This window comes from Carassius gibelio, chromosome B14 (genome assembly GCF_023724105.1).
Source record: "Carassius gibelio isolate Cgi1373 ecotype wild population from Czech Republic chromosome B14, carGib1.2-hapl.c, whole genome shotgun sequence".
In the NCBI taxonomy this organism is placed as follows: Eukaryota; Metazoa; Chordata; class Actinopteri; order Cypriniformes; family Cyprinidae; genus Carassius; species Carassius gibelio.
This window is the reverse complement of record NC_068409.1, coordinates 2,462,896-2,483,033: the sequence shown is the minus strand read 5'-3', so window position 1 is coordinate 2,483,033 and position 20,138 is coordinate 2,462,896. Positions and strand designations below refer to the sequence as shown.

Sequence of the window (20,138 nt, the reverse complement as noted above, 5' to 3'; positions counted from 1 at the left end):
GTCACATTAAGATAGAAAAACTTAAAAATGAAAGCAGCTTAATTTTTTTGAATGTTGCACAAACAAGATAAACAATTCTTTAACTCTAAAACGTGAGTGTTAAAACAATTTTGTTAAGCAAATATGTTGCTGAATTCATTAAACATACAGTGGGAATTAGTCTAAAGATTTGGTACCTTACAGATTTGTTAGCTAATGAGCTTAAATTTAGTTAAACGTTTTAATGAAAATCTTGAGCATACAGACAAGCACACATGACATGCATGTGACTGTAACTAGAACACAACTGTATAATGTTCATAAAATCAACATATAGTGACACAATTACTATTAAACTATGTAGTATTAATCAAGAATATAAAAATATCAAAACATTATTAAAGCATAAGAATTTTGACAGCAGGTCACCCTCATCCAAGTTTTTAAACATCTAAACTTTTTAGGACAAATATATTTGTACTCACCTCTAGCACAGTCTGCCATGAGAATAATGTCAAAAATGAAGAAAACTATCCAAAAAAGTTCCATGATGTCCCTATTAAGGTTCTCTGGTTATTCAATCTATGAAATAAATAAAGCTGTTAGTGAGAACAAGGATTGGTAAATAAATAAACAGGGCAATTTCAAAACACTTATGAACTTAATACTGCACTTTTGTAAATGTGTGTAATTGAATTACATTTCTAACACCACTTAAGTTGTCTCATAAAAAAAGCATTGCCTCATTAAATCACAAGACGGCATAACCTGCTACATTGAAATATTTTATTTTGTGCAGTAAAAGCTACGTGCACTAAAAGCTGTTCCAAGTGGGTAAAGGGTACTTTTTAAACCATAAAACATGCAATAAAATATTCGAAGTCAAACATGCAAGACTTACCAACAGTTGAAAACGTTCATAAATCGGATCCTTGCGACTGATAGATGAAATATCATGCTTACATCCTCCTAAAACACTCCAGACAATTCATGCCTACATAAAAACTGGGAGCTACATCAGAAATCCTCATGCACGCAACACTGGATCCAGCGAATTCAAACTGTTTAATTATCACGCAAAACTGTATTCCTGGACGCTCTTACGTCATGTATTTTCGCGCGACACTTTTTAATACACGCGCTGATCGCTCGCTGTAAACTTCTGTGGATGACAGTCGCCGCGCACTTATCGCCCAAGCAGATCAAATACCATTCGAATGATCTCCATACATTCTTCAGAAAACAAGTCACAACCGACAAATTATTTATAGCACCTAGGTTTGTACCAAAACTGTGTTTTAAATACCGTTAGCTAAATATTTCGCCGTCCAGACACACGCAACACACACACACGCAGGATTGTTAGACAGTCCAGCCCTACGGCCAACTTTAGACCAATCACAGCGAGCCTATTCACTCTCGCTGTTTAACTCTTTCACAATAATAATAATAATAATATAGAAAAAGCTTTATTATTTTAAATTATTACTAATAGTCTTATCGTCATATCATTAATAAATAACAGTCTTTATCAAATGAAAACAGCGTATAAGTAAAATCTCAATTCCAGTTGTAAAATATTATATATTTTTCCACGTACAGTTACTAAATCCAGTAGTAGCCTACCGTTTACTGAAAACTGACTTGGACAAATGCCATTTGAACAACGGTCTGACATTCCAAAAGACCTATAAAAATAATTACACATTTAATCACAATAGTTTGCACAAGAGTCTGAGTGGCCTAAGCGATAGTATCAACTAAAGTCAGCAAACAATACTAAAAGAGTCTTAATTTGGGAAGCCCTCGGTAAATACAGGTTGAGACGGCTGGATTAACATCTCACATCTGACATTAGTCGTTATTAATTATGATGATGTACATGGTATAGGTAACTTTAGAAGTGGTGTTTTCAAATGTATCGTTATACTCTGTTCAGCAAGTCCTGAGCATACTAATAAGCACATGCCATGCATTTTCATTTAGGGTTTATACATAGGCTACAGCCTATAAGATGTTTACATATATAAGAACGTTGTAAAGCACATACAGTATAGTTATCCACATACTCTACATACATTTAAATGGGGTTTAAGTTATTGTGGACTGAGTAGGAGTAAAAAATCTACGCAGCAAAAGTCCCAGACATATAGTTCTTTGAAGCCGTGCTCATCACTGCCCTCAGCTGGGGGAGAAACGAGCCCTCTAACCGGCCTTTCATAAAACCTGCTTTACATGTGTGGAACACGTGCTGACCTCTCGTGGTGGTTTTTCAAACTGACAGTGACGTGACCAAGGTATTTTAGACAGACAAAAATAAAATAAATAAAAATAAAGTATATATATTGGAATTATAATTATAAATTATAATTCAAATAAATGAATTATGACTGTTGACAGAAGAAACTGAAAAAGCTAAATAAATAAATGAAAATGAGAAAAATCTCAAACTAAAATTTAAAATGAAACTGAGAAAAACTAATAGAAAATATTAATAAAAAATAAAATAAAATACTGGTATACATAACAGTAAAATCTCGTAGAAAATACTTAACCAGAAGTAACTAGTTGCACTGTAACTTATTATAATTTAAACATTGTAATTAGTAAGGTCCTAAATATGGATCACTTTTTTTTTTCTATACCAGTTTAAGCTTGTAAAATATCTTTAGTTACAAAAGAGTTGTTACAGTATTTCATTCTGAAATCTGAGATTTTCTATATATTGTCTAGCAAACAGACAATATATATTGTTAACTCCCCAAAAATTAAAACTGTTGTTTACATTTACATTTATTCATTTAGCAGACGCTTTTATCCAAAGCGACTTACAAATGAGGACAGTGTAAGCAATCAAAAACAACAAAAAAAGAGAAATTATATATAAGTGCTATAACATGTATCAGTTAGCTTAACATAGTATACATAGCATGGGCTTTTAAATAATATAATAAATAAAAAGAACACAAAATAGAAAAAGAATAGAGCAAGCTAGTGTTAGAAGTCTAACCCTAACCGTTCTGGATTAATTGTAAAGGTTTGATAGAATTGGCTGGAAGAGCATTGTAATAGTCCAGCCTGGACAGAACAAAACCTTGAACAAGCTTGTTTACAATAAAGTCTCTGCAAATTTCATAAATTTGCAAATAAAATAAAATAAAAATCAAGTACTTCTCAAAACATCTTAAATCCCATGAAATAAAGCGATCAATCAGCGATCAAAATGTTTATTGAAATAAATGTCATGGTTTTTACATTACTAACCCCTCTTAACTTACAGATCCTTTATACATTAAATATATACAAATATTGACATTTAACACGTATAAGTTGGCAAACAAGCCTTGTTAGCTGTAGTCCTCCAGTCACCTTCTGCTAACCAGTCAAGAAGTATTTACCATTCACTTCTCTGACCAGTGTGTAAACGATCAGTTGAAGAAGTCTTCAGAGATGAAAAAACATTTACAGTCAGCATTTATAGTTTCCTCAAAAACTTGTTTGAGTGCAACAATATGCTTGATGACAAAGTAAGAATCTGAATCTGAATTCAGATCAAATAAACAGACAATGAATGAAAACAAGTTAACTGTGAGTGACAGTTAAAGCTAACAAGGCTGGTACGAAGGCTATACATTTAAATGAGAAAAGATACGGGGGGCAACTTAAGTTACCCACCAGATGAAGGCAATGCACCCAAAAATATCATTACAGGCTTATTAATCTCACTTAACAAGAATGGAGACCATCACAGCAGGAAGCTTTTTTTGCTCAAGACTAAACTAACATTACAAGATCCAACTTGTGACAGTTGGTCATTCATTTTTTTTTATTTGAAATGAAATTTAATGACGTATTCAACACTACACACAGTACAGTTGACAAAAATAAAACAAAAATATTAATATAGCAGCCTTAAACCATAAACCCAGACTACTCAATGTCAGGATATATTCCCAAAACTCCTTCACAAAATATGTATATATATATTCACAATTTAAAAATACTTAATTCTAAGTGCCCTTTCAGTTCCAACAGAATCCCACAAGTCAAAATAATGCCAAATATCATCTTGGCATTGATGTGTAAACTTTCAACCAGCCAGTGAAAACATGACGCTGTGAGGTTGTTTCATGAGAGTGTACTACAGGACTTTGTCAGATGGGCTTTCACCATTAGATATATATTGGGTGATACTGTTTGTGTGTGAGTTTCTTTCTACACGTCGGGCAGCTGTGAGCTCTGCTGAGAGAGTCGCGGATGCACTGACTGCAGAAGAGGTGGCCGCACTTTGTGGACACCATGAGTCGACCACTGTCGATGATCTGAAAATGGGATCAAAACCAGATATCGGAATTAACCAGAGAAACACATTATATTATAGAGTAAAATAAATAATTACAGTTCAATTAAAAAGTTGACTTCAATCCAAAATCAAAATGGTTTATCGATTTTCTCATTCTCATGTCATGACACAATGTTCATTCAGGTATAGTTCAACCGAATATGAACACTGTCATCATTTACTCGCCCTCGTGTTGTTCCAAACCCTTGAGACTTTCTTATATCTTCAAAGCATAAATGAAGACATTTAATGAATCCTGAGAGATCTCTGTCCCTCCAAAGTTCATTCAGCCAAACTTTTAAGCTTCAAAAAGCGACATGAGTGTGAATAAATCATGACAAAGTTACAGAACTATATAAATGCACTGATTATGTGATTAATTGCACATACAACAATTTACCTCTGAATAAGCATCCATGCAAACAGGACAGCTTACAGCCCCTGGTGTAGACCTACAGACAGCACAAAACAAATCAACTCGAGAAGATGTGTAAACCTTGTAGTGCATATTAACTGTCAGATGTAAAAATTCACAAAGCTGCATCCACAAAATCTGCATACGAGGATGAAGACCTATAGATCTAACGTGTGCGATAACGGATGGACTGTGTGTACCTGGCCCGAGAGCTGGCATGTAGAGAGGACAGTAAGCCTGGACTGAGTCTAAGACTGGACTCTTCCTCTTCATCACTGCTCAGTACATAACTCTCTGTGCCCTGTCCGCGTCTGCTGTGCACACCTGCACACAAACATCAATGTAAAAGCGGCTTAGTAGGACAAAAACACACGTATGACATTTTTTGATAAAAAATTCACTGCCACTACAATAACTGTTCCCTGGCACACCTGACCCTAGTTTGAATTCATATTTAATGAAAACTACATTTATCTGTATTTAAGAAAAATGCTTTTATCCAAATTAACAATTTAATTACATTAATAAAAGAAAACAGAACGATACATTACCATCTTCCACAACCTTTATCCCATGGGACGATGAGAGAAAGGCCAGGCAGAAAATAAACAGAAGGCATTAAACATTCTCTTAATAAAGCACATGCTTCATTCAAACCGTTACTGCACAAAGTGTTCAAGACTCACCACAATGGAGTCATTATTGGTGAGGTCAACCACCGCAGGTTCAGACCCTTCACATGTTAAATCCACCACATCTCCACCTTTGACAAGACAACGTGAGAGAGAAACGTTAGAATTTATTCTCAATTAAATTTACCAAAATGTTGTTATCCAAAATATAGAAATATGATCCGTTTCCTTATCTGATTAGACATATCATGGAATAAAGGGACATAATTAGTTAAAATTTGTAACACAATTAGTCACAATTTGTAATGCAATTTCTTGGTTATGTGAATTTCAGTGTACCATAATTTCCTATTCCTGTCAATCATCATCAGAGTATATTTTTCATTCATTTTTCCAATAGGGACTTTTAAAAAGACTTTGATAAAGAGTTGTAAGCTGTGGACTGAAACATGACTGTTGTACTCTAAATAGGATTTTATTGGTACAAATTTAAACTTTCTATTGGAAAGGTATACTCTAAATTCTGAATGTCGCCCACCAAATGAGTGTGATAGACCATTGCTTGGAAGTTTCTTGTCCATTGTTTACAAATTTGCAAAAACAAGGAATTGCTGTTCGCAGGAACTTTACACCAAACCACTCCTCGTGCTGTTTGTGAGGCTATGAAATAATTTGATCCTACATCATCATTGAAGGACACGTATCAAACTCACCATTAGTCCTGTCACTTTCCAGCACGTCGATGGTCTCCATCGCTGTTTGAGACATCTGGGTCCGGCTCCTCTTGCTGTTTCCACGACGGGAACATGCAGCAGATGATGTTCGTCTTTTTCTCTGTGTCTAAAAACAGGAGACACAAGTGGTTAGAATTACTGTTGATGTTTGGTAGTGCACACACAGGAAAAGAGCAATACAACAAGCTGCAGTTATTTAAATGTAATCAGAACTAATCACGTGGTTATTCATACTCACAGCAGTACTCATGTTGACTTGCGCTGATCACCGAGAAACTCCAATATGCCTTCAAATATTACTGAGCCACCAGATAATTCCTCTACACGTATAATGACTGTTAAAACACAAGTTAATCATAAGACACAAACTCTATTTATGAATCTTAATCGCCTGACAGTGTGTTAATACAAAACAGCAACTACAAATTTAATCAATCTCTGCGATTTTTAGGCATCGCGTTACAAGCACTCGTTTGAAATAACGTATAGCTTTAGTCTCACAAGTTAACACGCTGGTGTCAAATATCGTGAGTAAATAAAGGAATGAGCTAAATATCTCAGCATTTAGGCCAGCTAGACTTATTAACAGTCATAGAGACCATGCAGAAGGCATTGAAAATGGTTTTGTTATTTTATTAACAATAATAAATACTGAATAAGAATTCAAAAAATAACTGTCAAAGTGTTTAAATGCCAGCTAGTTCGCTAACAAGCTAACAGGATCTGTTCATTGTTAGCTGACAGCTAACGTTAGCTTGATTCTTACTGCTCTAGAAAATTCCGTTTGATTAAATTATTGTTTTAAAAAATCAGTGTACAACATTTATAATTAAATTATTATGTATTAAATCATCATTATCGTCAGTTTAACAGAACAGCCGGTTACATACTCAGCACTCTCCAAGCCAGTCCACAGCACAGCACAAAAACAGCAGAACAAGACACACAATACTGAACACTGCGCCACCTGTGGGACTGTATGTATGTATGTATGTATGTATTGTTTGAATTTTGTAAATCACCATGACATTACAAAATACAAAACACAAGCATCTAAGACGGGCAGAAAATGAAGGAGAAAATTACCGATATAGGATAATATAGCTATTTAAATAAATAAATAAATAAATAAATCTGTCCTCAAATTCCATTTCATCATATCAGAATAAAAAAGATTTGTCAATATCTCTAAAAAAAAAAAACAATTCCTGTCTCTATACATTATTTTGTAATATTTAGTGTAAATGTGTTTAATAAAAAAGCATAAAATAAATAGATTGAATAAAGAAATAAATGCATCTAACAGTACTATGGAGAGGTAAAGCAAAACATAATATTAATGTACCTGAATCTATCTTAAAACCTTCCAAATACTATTTTAGACATATTTACAATAGTATATATATATATATATATATATATATATATATATATATATATATATATATATATATATATATATATATATATATATATATATATATATATATATATATATATATATATTATTATTATTTTTTTATTTTTTTTTACAATGTAAACAGAGTCTTTATAGAAGAAAGTATGTCTTTTAAATTTTAGGTTGGGTTCCTACACACAATTATGAACATATCTGGGGTTCCATAACATTTATATATATATATATATATATATATATATATATATATATATATATATATATATATATATATATATATATATATATATATATATATATATATATATATATATATATATATATATATATATATAAATGTTATGGAACCCCAGATATGTTCATAATTTATATAAACATACATATAAACATATAAACATACATATAAACGCACACACATGCATGTATATATTTAAGATTTTTTTTTAAGTTTATACATTTAAAATAGTTATATCAATTCAAAATATATTCAAAATATATACTGTGTGTGTATTTATATATACATAAGAAATATACACAACACACAGGGGTTACATAAATAATAATAATAACAATAATTATATATATATATATATCTCAAAAATATATCTAAATTACGGCCTATGCTCCCAATGTCAAATGCAGAAATGTTAATCCATGCATTTATGACTTCAAGGTTAGACTATTGTAATGCTTTATTGGGTGGTTGTTCTGCACGCTTAGTAAACAAACTACAGCTAGTCCAAAATGCAGCACCAAGAGTTCTTACTAGAACCAGGAAGTATGACCATATTAGCCCGGTCCTGTCCACACTGCACTGGCTCCCTATCAAACATCGTATAGATTTTAAAATATTGCTTATTACTTATAAAGCCCTGAATGGTTTAGCACCTCAGTATTTGAATGAGCTCCTTTTACATTATACTCCTCTACGTCCGCTACGTTCTCAAAACTCAGGCAATTTGATAATACCTAGAATATCAGAATCAACTGCGGGCGGCAGATCCTTTTCCTATATGGCGCCTAAACTCTGGAATAACCTACCTAACATTGTTCGGGAGGCAGACACACTCTTGCAGTTTAAATATAGATTAAAGACCCATCTCTTTAACCTGGCATACACATAGCATATTAATATGCTTTTAATATCCAAATCCGTTAAAGGATTTTTAGGCTGCATTAATTAGGTAAACTGGAACCGGAAACACTTCACATAACACCGTACTTTCTACATCATTAGAAGAATGGCATCTATGCTAATATTTGTCTGTTTCTGTCTTATTCCGAGGTCACCGTGGCCCAGTCTGTGTCCAGATCAGAGGGTCACTGCAGTCACCCGGATCCAGTTCGTATCCAGACCAGATGGTGGATCAGCACCTAGAAAGGACCTCTACTGCCCTGAAAGACAGCGGAGACCAGGACAACTAGAGCCCCAGATACAGATCCCCTGTAAATACCTTGTCTCAGAGGAGCACCAGGACAAGACCACAGGAAACAGATGATTCTTCTGCACAATCTGACTTTGCTGCAGCCTGGAATTGAACTACTGGTTTCGTCTGGTCAGAGGAGAACTGGCCCCCCAACTGAGCCTGGTTTCCCCAAGGTTTTTTTCTCCATTCTGTCACCGATTGAGTTTCGGTTCCTTGCCGCTGTCGCCTCTGGCTTGCTTAGTTGGGGTCACTTCAACTACAGCGATATCATTGACTTGATTGCAAATAAATGCACAGACACCATTTAAACTGAACAGAGATGACATAACTGAATTCAATGATGAACTGCCTTTAACTATCATTTTGCATTATTGAGACACTGTTTTCCAAATTAATGTTGTTCAGTGCTTTGACGCAATGTATTTTGTTTAAAGCACTATATAAATAAAGGTGATTGATTGATTGATATATAAGCAGCAAAGATGATTCAGATTCCTTGACTAGGACTGAATAACCCTATTTTAAATGTTTATTATGCCAATATATTCATCCCGTGATGTACTGATTTTGAGTGCTTAAAAATGAAGTAGTGTTTTTGATCTCAGAACTGGATATTCTCAATGAAAAAAAGAGTCACATTACTACAGTTTGACAAGCTCTACCGTTAGATGTGTTCAGTAATATTAGGGGAAATGTGAACTGTACAACAATGAAGCAGAGACACTATACTACATACTGTATACAGTATTCTTACACGAATAATAGCCCACTTATATGGGCCTGATGTCATGTGACTACAGTAGGATGAAATCAGACAAAACCCCAATTCAAAGCTGAAAGATGTCTTCCAAACATGAGTTAATATATGTAGTATGTTCCTCAGCTACAGACTTTTTTCTATAAATAAGTCTTACACAGTCAGTTGGGAAGTACAGTTTTACACGAATGTTCAGAAGTTATAAAGCAAACACATACAAAAATCAACTGAAAACACACACACACAAAAGTTTTTGTTGTGAAGTACTGGATGGTCATATCATGCACCATGTTAAAATGTTATTACATTCCTAAAATGATGACTATGACCCTTATTCCGAGATTAGCTTTGTCTAAGGTAGACAATAAACACTAAGGTTCAGTTTCTTGATACCACTGTGCTAACATACCCCTTAGAGAATCAGTAAAAAGTCATAAAAATCATAAAATAATAAAAATGGGAACAGAAGAGTAAACAGCTGCTCAGGATAAACCAGTAACTCATGCACACCTATCACAAAAGACTGGAGTACACACACACACACAGACACACAAAGAGTACATTAATTAAGTCATAAATCTCAATAACAGGAAAATAGATTATGAAAATAATACATAAACAACATTTTGAAATATTTTAATCTTTATTTAACATCACTGTGAAAATTTCATTTCTTAATCCCAACTATCGTATCACTTTTGTTACAAATTCACAGAGAGGTACATTAAAATATTAGGGGTACATTGCTTATCGCCACATCTATATGGAGAGAGCTGGAAAAATAGAGGGAGTCTTTGGAAATACCATTCACATCTTCTGATATGCAACACTCACAGCATCGATGTGAAGAGTTACGCTGATTCCACAGATTACTCTGGCAGTGCTAATGTACACGGTTAAACTTTAAGCAGAAGAGAGGAAGATCTGGCCTTAATTTTCTCCACAAATGCTGTACTTATGAATCTAACCAGCAAACCTGTGACAAGCAAGACATAAAATTACAATTTCAAGCATTTAAAAAAAAAAAACCTAGCTCACTAACAAAACTGCATGTTTCCACAATACAGAGACACTTCCCACTACTTAAAAAGTCCAATACCCCCAGTACAGTACAGTCTACACCAGTGCAAACAAATAATCAGGATAAAGGTCTATGTTAAGAAAACATCACGGTTGCCCTTGAGAAAGATGGGTCAATTTCAGCTGAAAGCACTTAAAAACAGAACCCTGATCAAAAAACAAAAAAAGCTTCAGCATAATTAATTGTAGTGCCTTTAGCTCATACTATGAATGCATGTAGTCTGACGCTCTGAAGAGATGTAGTCAATCCAAAGGTGTGTCGCTGGGCAGAAAGAGTGTGTGTGGTGGCCGAGCATCGAGCCTGTGCTAACAGCATGCTGTTTGCAGCGCAGGCCTTCATTATGCCACAGTCCACTGTCCCGCTGACCAGAGAAACAGCTCCAGAGACCTGCAGAAGACATCAGCACACTCAATGCTGCTGTTGTGTTCAGTTATGCATGTTGTTTGACACAGTGGTGGAGACAAAAGCTAATTTTAAATAGGTTTTACTTAAGTACATACATTGGAAACAAGACTCTACAATTAGATTATTATGTTTTTTTTTCCTTAGACAGAAATATGTGCAAACATCTATGAAGAACTTCCCGCATCTCTTTTCTATGGCTGCCACTGCTGAATCTCCATGGCAAAATGAAACATATTTGAGCTGTGAATGTAATTTTGCAGTCTGAATGGGAGGACAAAAAAGCCAGTATGCCGCAGAACCAGTTCAAGGAACAAAAACTGGAAACAAACAAAATTTTGACTGTAACAGAACCAGAAAAAATAAAATCTAACATTTCTTTTTTTTTAAATAGTGTAAGATGGATTCAACAGATCACACGCACCTGCAGCAATTCTGTGACCGGAGAAAACAGAATAAAACTGTAGGCTTACATAAAAAGGAATATATAGGCCTATACACAAAACATATTTCACTTAAATCACTGACAGAAAAAAAGTTTCGGTTTTTTGGGACACAATCTAAAAGTCCACGGAAAGGAAAAAGAGACTGCAGAAAGTCGTTTTATTTATTTTGCAAAAGCTTGACGGATTTGAATGTCTTGCTTCTAACTTATCGGTACACACAGCGTAGGATACAGCGTCTTCTCGAAATGATGTTAACCACATTACTGTGTTTGTGGGCAGGCAAGTTGGCGACCTGAAACGTGGGTGGACATTATGCAAATGTATTTCTTCGTGACGTAGAGCCATAACAGAATAAGATTCAAATTCCTGCCAAATTGTTGAGGCGATTACGAGCAGACTTTTTTTTTTTTTTTTTTTGACAGACTAAAAACTTTATCCATCATGCACTGTTGACTTCACAACTTTGCAGATAGTTTATGTTCACATACTGCTACATGACACATTGCATGAAAGGTAGAAGTCGTAAAGGCATAATAGGGGCACTTTAAAGTGGTTTAGCCTAATGGACTTCTTTCAAAAGCATTCAAAATCTTACCAACCCCAAACTTATGAACAGCAGTGTAAATTTCATTTTGACACTATTTTAGCAACAGAAATAATATTTGCATATAGCCTCTAAGCCTGGGAACAAACCTGTACTGAAAACAACAACAAAGTTATTGTTAAGCACCTGCTATGTTTGTACATGCTGTGACATACATGCTGACATCATTGTACAGGTTTTACCACTCACCTGTCTCTTGGCAAAAACAACAGCACTACGGGGAGGGAAAGTTCATCTTGTCAACCTGATTCATCTTCAGGTGGTTATCCAAGATTTGGAAAAGCTCCTGAATGTTGGGCACATATCCTGATTGCAACTTGGACCAAATTGGTACATCTACAACGGAAAGGAACAGTGATGCTTCTTTGATATTCATATATTCTTCACATAGTTTCAACAATTTTTTTCCTAAGTGTAGTAGCCATCCAAATGACATTACCATTCAATGTAACCTCGAAAGCTCCTGTGGAGAGGAAATGGGTCTCTAACATGTTACTAATGAAGAATGCCATGAGGCAGGAGAAAATCTGCAAAACAGACCCATCAAATGTGAGAAAATATCTTCCATATTATTAAAAAAACAATATGCAGACAAAATACAGTTTTTTGTTTAATGGCACACATATTCGTCTTTCGGTTCGGTATGCATGTGTCCTGAATAAATCATTCAATATGTTGCATACAATTTCTTAAGTTGAGCATTGTTAGATTTAAAAATGAATAGTAATTGAATTTAAGTTTGGGCTCTGTTGTTACTAATAACCTTATAGTAATCAGGGCTTGACTTGACATTGAGCGTTCTCATGTGGTTGTCCTTCAGACAAGTTATTTTGTCATTTACTTGACAAGAAGAAAGTAAAAAAAAAAAAAATTACATGCCCAGAGAGAAAAATTAATTTAAATTGAGTTATAACAATTATTTTTTGCTGTTATAAAAAACACAATAATAGTGTTATATGTAGTATATATGTATATGTGAACAAGTCCTATTATATTTAGTTAAATGTTTCTTTTGAAATAAAAATAAAATACAGAGAAATCAGTATCAACAAAAGTCAAGCTATATGGCGTTCATTTTCAACAATGAATCGCCTGCGATAATGAAAGCTGTTTGCGTTGTGTAGTAAATGCTGCTCCTTCTGAAAGCACGTTCTGGCTTTACTGACGAGATGCACGTGAAAAATGCTTACGATTAATCGTGCAGCCCTAAAATAAAGTCAAATTTGATTTTATTCTTTTACACGTGTTTACAATCGCTACGTCATCATACAGATTCCAGCCATTCCGGGCATGCCCTTCACACTCAGTGACGCAGTTATGGCTCTGAAATGCTACTCATTCCTCAAAACAGGATTTGCTTCAGTTTAACTATGACACAGTCACAGTGTAAGTTTATCTTCAGCCTAAACCTAAACCTAATAAAATTAGGTTAAAGTCCAAGCACTTCAACAACGTTACCTTATTCTCCTGTCCCCAGGACCAAATTCTTGGAGTGTCCATACCGAACATTTGGAAAGGGTTTTGTCCAGTCACAATCAAGGCAATGGCAAGCAGTTTGAAGTAGGAGAGTAAATTTCCAACATATCTGCAGACGGAGACACAAGACAAGTTAAAGCTAGGACTAAACCACTGTCTAACAGAGGGCCGATTCCACAGCATCTGGAAACACACACTCACTTGTTGATGGGTTTGGGAGGGTAATTCTCTCCCTCGATTCGGATGTCCGGGTACAGCTGGCTGATGGACCGGGAGTACTCCTGGAACACCTTGCTGTACCCTCAGGATATACTTAAAACACACACACACACACACACACACACACTTAATGATGGTGATAAATCATTTTAGAAATGGCCATTGATATGACAGTCGGTATGAAATGAAAGCTCATCCTATTTTTCTAAAAGCATATAATATCCAAGCAATTGTATAATTCTTTTTTTTTTTACCTTAAGGGTGTTAAAATCAAAATGTCAAATGTCTGTTCAAATTGACAGACTTCTCTCTGTTGATGTGTGCAGGACTTCTCAAATCATTTAGACCTCTTAAACCCAAAGTCACATTCATCATCCCATGAACAACCAATGTATATAGAACTAAGTAGAACCTTATAATTGTTATTTTCTGATAATCTATTACACTAGGATGGCACATTATAGAAGAAGACTTTAACATATTAATGGCTACATTAATATTTAAGAACCAATTCAGCATCTTCAACAGGTAGAACGAACAAACAAGTAAATTAAACTGGTAAATAATGTCAATCAATAACAAAAGACATTATTAGCATACAGGAGTATTAAAGGTACAGTAGAAATAACAGCCTGTTTAATTTTTAAGGGTCATAGAGATGATGTGAAAAAAGAAAAACGCATTACTTTAAGTTGCTTTAAATCACACATGTACATTTACTAATTCAGAAAAGAAAAAAAGAAAGATATTCAGTCAAAGCCTAACAAATAGTAGTCTTCGGATAAATTGTGTTCTTACAGGGCAAAGTAATCTCACAGGAGCTTTAAACAGATTTATAATAATCTGCTTAATTCAACACGTTTCAATTAGACACATGAACGCAAGACAACCTGAGCAGTTATCGCAGCAACGATGTTAATTACGCAAGTAAATGACATAAATAAATACAAAATGTTTTGAAACAAGACGTCTTTTAATACTTCAAAGACGTCTACATTAACAAGGTCCAAAGACGTCTACATTAACAAGGTCCATTGAGGTAAATTGGGGTGGTTTTTGACATTAATCTCATGACAAAAATGGTCCAATTTATGCAAATAAATGTATTATTCAGAATATGGATATTTAATGCATATTTATCAACTGAAGTATTTTAATACGTAACAGTTAATATTTTCACTCATTCAGGCATGCTAAGTTAGCCGTATTAGCTTAGCATCCCCTGTGGGTTTAAAACAGACAGTTAAAACACTGGATAACATCAAGGCTTGTGGAGTTTCTCACCAGAACTGGAACTTGAGAACCGGACCAGTGTATAATGTGTGTTTGTTCTGTCTCTGTGTGTTTATTTCGGGTCCAGCGCTGTCCTGTTGAGTCATGCTGTTACGGCCCACGTAAATATCCTTCACGGTTACCACAGTAAACAGCAGCAGGGCCGTTAATATACCTGTTTGACTGTACTCCGCCATCTCCGGCCCCGTCCACGGCGACAGAACCGAACTCAAAGCCCTACTCGCGCTGCCGTTACCGCCGCCGCGGAACTAAACATTACCCACCCAGTGAAACCGGATAAAGTGATAAAATATGTTTCAAAATAAAAGTCTCCCCAGGCTGAGTCACGACGGAGCAAGAACAGCGACATACACTGGTGACGTGCGTCCACATCACATTTCAGGTTTTTGGCAATGAATGAATGAATGAATGAATTAATGAATTAATGAATGAATGAATGAATGAATGAATGAATGAATAAATAAATAAATAAATAAATAAATAAATAAATAAATAAATAAATATTTAAGATGCAGTAGTTATCAAAAAAATAAAAAATAAAAAAAATAAAATAAATAAATAAATAAAATTAAAAAAGGTTCCTCCCTGCTCCAGGTGTGTGTGAACTTTGGATGGGATAAAATCAGAGCACTAATTCCGAGTACCATACTTGGCCACATGTCAATTCACTTTTAAAAAACTGTGTTTTTATAGCCCATCTAGGCCTCAGCTTAGGATCTTAAGATAATGTATTCATTTGCATTACATGTACATTTATTCATTTAGCAGACACTTTTTTTTTCATTTATCTGTTCATTTTTTCCCCCAGCATTTTGTACTCAATATTAAGACTTAACAGTTCAAGACAGCAAATGTAATAATCATGAGTTAAACTTTAAAATATGACATTTAAATATTTCTGTAACACATTATTCAATAGTTATGCAAATACCCACTTCTGAAATGCAATAAATACAAAATGTTTTGCAATTTTCATTAGAGAGTATATCTTAACCTTAGGCACTTTTTAATAAAGTATAATTTTACTTTTAAATTTATGACCTGTGAATGTGTGTACCAGTCTAATATTCTACAGCCTGTATTTATTTGAGCATAAAACTGATAACATAAGCACTCTTCATAAGATTTATTATTTCTTTTTGCACTGGTTTATATTTAGTACAGTCAGTGGAAAACCAAGTCTTCCACATTCAAAACTTCTATGTTTAACTCTTCTTTATTCTTAGCAAATGTCTATATTTATGACATTTATGACAGCAGGATTATTGTTGCATGCTCCTTTTTATTTAGTATTGTTTATATTGTCCTTAAATAATCAATGAATAATTCCTGCGGAATAGGATTTTACAAATGCATCATGGTTAGTTTAGAACTCTTTTCAGCATATGTTAATTTACAGCATTGTGTTGTGCATAGGGGAAAACACATATGCATGTTTTTCTCTAAAACATGAAATCCAACAATTCTCGGCTATTAAAAAAAATATGTGCTTCAGGATATCAGAGATTTAATTTGGTGCTCAAAATCAAACATACACACTGTAATACAAACATGTCACACAGCATATATGGGCACAAAACAAGACAAATCATAAGGCTTCAATCTCTTCAGCAGATATAAGGCTAGCACTGTTGAAACTGGAGAATTCTCGTATGTATCTGAAAGCATTTGAAACCACACAGAAAACTGCAACTTCTCCTGTAGAACCAAATGTACTGAATAAGCAGAGGATAGAGGTTATACAAAATCAGAACAAAACAATAACAAGTGCACCAAATTGCACTCGCACATTCCAAAATCAACAGTTCCACATTATCAGCAACCCCTTCCACAGAAACACGCATACTGTTATTCTTTGTCAAGTTAAAATCATTCTTTTCTGGGTCTTTTAAATAACAATCAGTGGCTTGTTTGATCCTTGCTTTTGTACATAAGTGTTTATGCATTTGGCAGAACAACCTTAAGCTGGTGAAATACTGTGATGCTACATAAAACTACCCACACAGTTTTATTCTTTCCCAAAGTGCATGGAAATTAGCATGTGGTGAATTATGAGTGTTATCAGATTACATGAACATTAAGGTCACTATTTAAAGAGTATAGTTTCATAATTTGAACGGGTTTCAAATGTATCCATGCAGTTATTTAGGGAGAAATATTAGAAATAGTTTAGCAGTGAGTAACCACTAGGCGTTGAGAAATTATTTGCAATGGTGGCAAATGAATATGTTTTAAGGCAATACAAACATTTTAAATGATCATTGTGACCCTTCAGATTCTACAGTATGTGCAGTTCCTGACGGCTAAAACATTAAGACCATCAGCCAATTATGCTGGAGATGTTATGCCATATTCCACTAAGTAATATCTGGATTGATTATATGCTGATGGATATACCAAACAAATGTGTGATGGAAACAAATGACTGTAAAACAGAAAACATCACATTTCTTCAAACCTTTAAAGATTGCACAAGTGGTAAAGTGTGCCTTGAATTAAACACGGGGGACCGAAAATATATTACACATGAAATCGTGTGTAATCATGTCCAGGTTGCTTTGTTATTTGATAAATAAAATAAAAACATATTATAGGGCTATCAGCATTTTTTGCACTTTGACATTATTATTTTTTTTTTTATTGGAAATTCAACACATTTCCTCACCAGAAATCAAAAAAAAAAAAAAAAAAAAAAATGTTTTTAATGTTTTACTTTTAATGGATGATTTTAAAACTGATGATTGTCATTAAAGTCTCATTTTTATATTTTTTTAAATCAGCATAAATTAAAGGAAGTACATAATATATTTATATCTTTGCATTATGCTAATAGGGAAAATGTGCTTAATTGTCATAAAAATAATGTCACAATGCAAAAACAAAGGAATAAGTCTTGAAAGGCATAAGTGTTTGTTTGTTTAGCAAAATGTAATTTCTCATTTCTTTCTTTTGATTTTGCGATGACACACAACTTGAACATGTTCTTGACAGGTTTTGTGGGATTTGCCTTTTTAGTGATGGTGTAACTGAAGAAAAGAACATGAAAGATAATCACTCACACACTCTCTCACACACACACACACACACACACACACAAAAGAGTTCATGGAGCAGCTGTCATAAAGTAACTAAAATTAGTTGCAGGCACATTCTTGCATTGTGAATTATCAATGTTAATAATTTCACACTTTAGGGTCCTCAACAAGGGCAGTTACTCTTAGGGTCGGGCTGATGTTTCAGCCTCACTCTGCCGTCTTCTCTCTCCACGTCTCTGTAGATCAGGTATTTTTGGGCTTTTAGACGACACGCCAGGCACATGAAAATGGAGTCCACGTTCTGGCTCTCCTTGGGGTCTTTGGCCGATGTTTCAAACAGTAGCATGTTATGGGCATCGGCAAACTTGAGGGCGGTGTTGGAAGGGACCTGGATCTGTTCAACTAGGTCACATTTGTTACCCACCAGAACACGAGGTACTGAGGATGACACCCCGTGCCCGTTACACTCCTGAATCCAGGTCTTTAGGTTCTGGAATGAGGCCATTTTTGTGACGTCGTATACAAATACGACAGCATGCACATTGCGGTAGTAATGCTCCACCATGCTCTTCCGAAAGCGCTCCTGGCCCGCTGTGTCCCATACTTGCACCTGTCAAGAGTAGAAACAAGTCAAACGACAAATTTCAATGTTGGAGAGAAAGTTAAAATGAGAAAACGGATGCATCAGAGAGAAATGGATTATAAGGTAAACAAATAAATCTGCTTTGGACATTTTTAAAAAGCTATTTTTAAAATCAGACTGTGATGTTAAATCCAAATTCATTGCTTTGAATTTTATTTCTATATAAATAAACATTAAGATTTATTTGTTTTTGATTTAACAGATTATTAATTAACGAGTTAAATTAACTCAACTGACTGAATTCAAATCACATACACAGATTATATATATATATATATATATATATATATATATATATATATATATATATATATGACGTGTTATATCTATATGTCATATCATGCTCGTTTCAAATAAATAATGTGTTATATATACAATGTACAATATGCTCTTTTCACCAGTCTATTATATTGTGTTGTATGAATACTAATAAATTAAAATATAAGACTACTGGTTTGCACTATTAGTTTATTGATCGTCTGAGCTGGTCAAAACAGTTCATAAGCTTTTGAAAACCGGTTTGGACCAGGTAATTAGGCCAAATAAAAATTTAACTGTCTACATCATGATACGTATTTTGTCTTAAAAGAAACTAACGTTGTGCATCTGATGCCTCGTGCGAACAGAAAGAGACATTCATGTGATTACTCCTAATGTAAACATTGAGCTGTCTGTCACACTTCCACTGAAACACACACAATACAATCGTGATGCAACGAAATATCGGCCTGGTCGTGACGAGACCAACACCAAGAGTAAATCCCACCTTTATTTTCTCGCCCTCGATTTCCACGGCTTTCTCCCTGAAATCCACGCCGATGGTGGCTTCAGTCTTACAGGGGAAGGCTCCGCCGGTGAAGCGGAAGGTTAAACAGGTCTTGCCCACATTTGAGTCCCCGATGACAATGATTTTAAAAATCCGCGTCTGCACACTGTGATCTAGAGACGTGCTCAAGTCTAGAGACGAGGTGAGGTTGGCATGGCGTGAGTTGGCAGTTCCTTCTCTGCTTACTGGGAATTCATTTGCCATCACGGTGAAATGATGTACCGACTCCGAGGCTGGTGTTCACTGGTCCGGCGGTGATGGTGGTGGTGGTGATGGGGGAAGGGATGGTGGATCCACTCCCTTTGCAGCTGCAGGGAGTTCACATAGACAAGTGTATGCCGACTGATGCCTACTTTTAACGCAATTAAAAGTAGGCAAGTTAAAAAGAAAATAGTTTGTAAAAAAATAAT

The 20,138-nt window shown here is 34.7% G+C and overlaps 4 protein-coding genes across 4 annotated transcripts in view; all 4 read right to left on the bottom strand.

Annotated features, from left to right (window-relative positions):
• The window catches only part of fgfrl1a (fibroblast growth factor receptor like 1a), a 52,086-nt gene extending 50,745 nt beyond the window's left edge, over nt 1-1,341 (bottom strand). Inside the window, exons 1-2 of the mRNA XM_052573778.1 lie at nt 881-1,341; nt 465-561 (exon numbers count right to left, since the gene is read on the bottom strand). Coding sequence (XP_052429738.1) covers nt 465-528 — 64 coding nt within the window. The 5' untranslated portion in view covers nt 529-561; nt 881-1,341. The remainder of the gene's footprint in view (nt 1-464; nt 562-880) is intronic.
• Nucleotides 1,342-3,192: 1,851 nt separating this feature from the next.
• rnf4 (ring finger protein 4) lies at nt 3,193-7,074 on the bottom strand. Its single transcript, XM_052573799.1, has 8 exons — nt 6,993-7,074; nt 6,341-6,437; nt 6,082-6,208; nt 5,423-5,499; nt 5,288-5,300; nt 4,937-5,060; nt 4,722-4,773; nt 3,193-4,301 (listed from the first exon to the last, which is right to left on the bottom strand). Exons 2-8 carry the CDS (start codon nt 6,350-6,352, stop codon nt 4,152-4,154), a joined length of 555 nt encoding a protein of 184 aa, XP_052429759.1. The 5' UTR covers nt 6,353-6,437; nt 6,993-7,074; the 3' UTR covers nt 3,193-4,151.
• Nucleotides 7,075-10,327: 3,253 nt separating this feature from the next.
• On the bottom strand, nt 10,328-15,514 carry selenot2 (selenoprotein T, 2). Its single transcript, XM_052573798.1, has 6 exons — nt 15,216-15,514; nt 13,914-14,024; nt 13,695-13,821; nt 12,676-12,763; nt 12,426-12,572; nt 10,328-11,171 (listed from the first exon to the last, which is right to left on the bottom strand). The coding sequence occupies exons 1-5, from the start codon at nt 15,398-15,400 to the stop codon at nt 12,451-12,453; spliced, it is 633 nt and encodes a 210-aa protein (XP_052429758.1). The 5' UTR covers nt 15,401-15,514; the 3' UTR covers nt 10,328-11,171; nt 12,426-12,450.
• A 1,200-nt stretch (nt 15,515-16,714) lies between these two features.
• On the bottom strand, nt 16,715-20,104 carry rab33a (RAB33A, member RAS oncogene family). Its single transcript, XM_052573796.1, has 2 exons — nt 19,669-20,104; nt 16,715-18,869 (listed from the first exon to the last, which is right to left on the bottom strand). Exons 1-2 carry the CDS (start codon nt 19,930-19,932, stop codon nt 18,423-18,425), a joined length of 711 nt encoding a protein of 236 aa, XP_052429756.1. The 5' UTR covers nt 19,933-20,104; the 3' UTR covers nt 16,715-18,422.
• Nucleotides 20,105-20,138: the final 34 nt, after the last annotated feature.